This window comes from Etheostoma cragini, chromosome 12 (genome assembly GCF_013103735.1).
Source record: "Etheostoma cragini isolate CJK2018 chromosome 12, CSU_Ecrag_1.0, whole genome shotgun sequence".
Classification (NCBI taxonomy): domain Eukaryota; kingdom Metazoa; phylum Chordata; class Actinopteri; order Perciformes; family Percidae; genus Etheostoma; species Etheostoma cragini.
This window is the reverse complement of record NC_048418.1, coordinates 644,214-646,182: the sequence shown is the minus strand read 5'-3', so window position 1 is coordinate 646,182 and position 1,969 is coordinate 644,214. Positions and strand designations below refer to the sequence as shown.

The window sequence follows — 1,969 nt, the reverse complement described above, 5'->3', positions numbered from 1 at the left end:
ACCCTCCACCTAGTCCTGGGTCTTCCCCGAGGCCTCCTCCCAGCTGGACCCTCCACCTAGTCCTGGGTCTTCCCCGAGACCTCCTCCCAGCTGTTAGAATCCGTCTGCTTTAATCTCTCTGCAGCGGCGAGCGAATGCTTCTGTGTTGCACGCCATTACGTCGTACGCTCATGATGACGTCATCACGTTACGGTACGAGACGCCCGGTCATAAAACAGCACGAGAACATTTAACAGAGCAGGCGAAACTATCATATATGAGCATATATGTCCAAAACTAAAGAATGTAGTAGTAATGTTCAAATGACCAAATCATTTAGACATCTTGTGGATGGACACACTGTCTGTTTATTGAGTAAAATGTGATAAAAAAAACTCTTATTTTGAAAGATATTTTTACTTTACGACACAATTTCCACACTTGTAATAATTGTTATGATTTATTGACTTTAATAGCCTTTAGGATCAGGTTGTACTGCGTTTAGGGTTATGAAGCGTGTGAAGTTACTCCAGGATATGACATCATAATAAGCAGAAACACCAACGTATGAGAGCGCTGGCGGATCATGTCTAGAGTCTCGTTGTAGTCGGCTCCTCCGCCCAGATCGCTCATCGCTTCACTCTGGTTGACAACAGAAGTCTTAGAGCAGCTTAACGTGCTGCCGTACGTTATCCCTCCGCAGTAGTAGACGCGTACGTTCAGTTCGACACGCGTCGCAGACCGCTAGCTCTCGCGGGAGCCGGCTCAGCGGAGGAGGAACAGGAAGTTGGTGCATAATTCACTCAAGGTATCACAGAGGTAGAAGTAACGTGTCAATAACTAGAAAGAAACGGCGTGTGCTGCAGTTGAAACACTCACCCCTCGGTCTCGAGACTTTGCGTTGAACTTGACCGTCTTTAATCTCGCCCTCTCCTTCTTCTCCACCCTGAGAGGTCAGAGGGTCAAAGGTCAGCAGAAGGTCAGCAGAAGGTCAGCAGAAGGTCAGCCTGCTTCAGCTCTCAGTGATACGATATTAGCTGATATCATAAAGTCTGTCAAACAATATCTAGGTTTCTGCAGCTGTAACTCTGAGAGCCCGCCAGTGTGTGTGTGTGTCTGTCTAAGTGTGTGTGTGTGTGTGTGTGTGTGTGTGTGTGTGTGTGTGTGTGTGTGTCTCTGTCTAAGTGTGTGTGACTGTGTGTACGTCTGTGTGTTTGTGTGTGTGCGTCTGTCTCTCTGTCCAAGTATGTGTGTGTGGATGTGTGTCTGGGTGTCTCTGTCTAAGTGTGTGTGTGTGTGTGTGTGTGTGTGTGTCTGTGTGTGTGTGTGACTGACCGTCTCTTGCTGGGGATCACCCCCACCTCCTCCCCCTCCCCCTGGGGGGTCAGCTGTCTGGCCTGCCACCACTCGTCGTCCGAGGCGTTCACCACGTGGAGGATGTCCCCGAACTTGAAGTTGAGTCCCTGACTGGGAAGACCCGAGTCTCTGGTCTTATCGTAGTCAAACAGAGCTCTGGAACACACACACACACACACACACACACACACACACACAGACACACACACACACACTTTTAAGCACTATGGTCTGACATCTCACCCTAAATTAACTACATTAGTGCCATTTTTTATGACTGAAGAATATATTATTTACTTACATCTTCATGCCTGTATTCACTGATAATAACAAGGTAATTAATAACACGTAATAACACGTAATAACATGTAATAACTGGTTTGAACCTGTACGTCGCCGTCTCACCTGACATACAGCGACCTCTTCTGACTCGTCCGCAGAGACCCGGATCCTGAACTGATGCTGCTGTTCATCATCTGCTCTCTCAGGTCGTGGATCTTCGCCTCGAACCGACTGTACTCTGGACAGGAAGAGGACTCTGTTATATAGACCTTACTGGTCCCTAGTACTGTATCTGAAGTCTCTTTATATAGACCTTAGTGGTCCCCTAATACTGTATCTGAAGTCTCTTTAT

At 47.5% G+C, this 1,969-nt stretch overlaps 1 protein-coding gene across 1 annotated transcript; it reads right to left on the bottom strand.

Annotated features, from left to right (window-relative positions):
- Positions 1-795: 795 nt before the first annotated feature.
- LOC117953923 (discs large homolog 1-like protein) lies at positions 796-1,858 on the bottom strand. The gene is made up of 3 exons (XM_034887354.1): positions 1,741-1,858; positions 1,315-1,491; positions 796-925 (listed from the first exon to the last, which is right to left on the bottom strand). The coding sequence occupies exons 1-3, from the start codon at positions 1,809-1,811 to the stop codon at positions 820-822; spliced, it is 354 nt and encodes a 117-aa protein (XP_034743245.1). The 5' UTR covers positions 1,812-1,858; the 3' UTR covers positions 796-819.
- Positions 1,859-1,969: the final 111 nt, after the last annotated feature.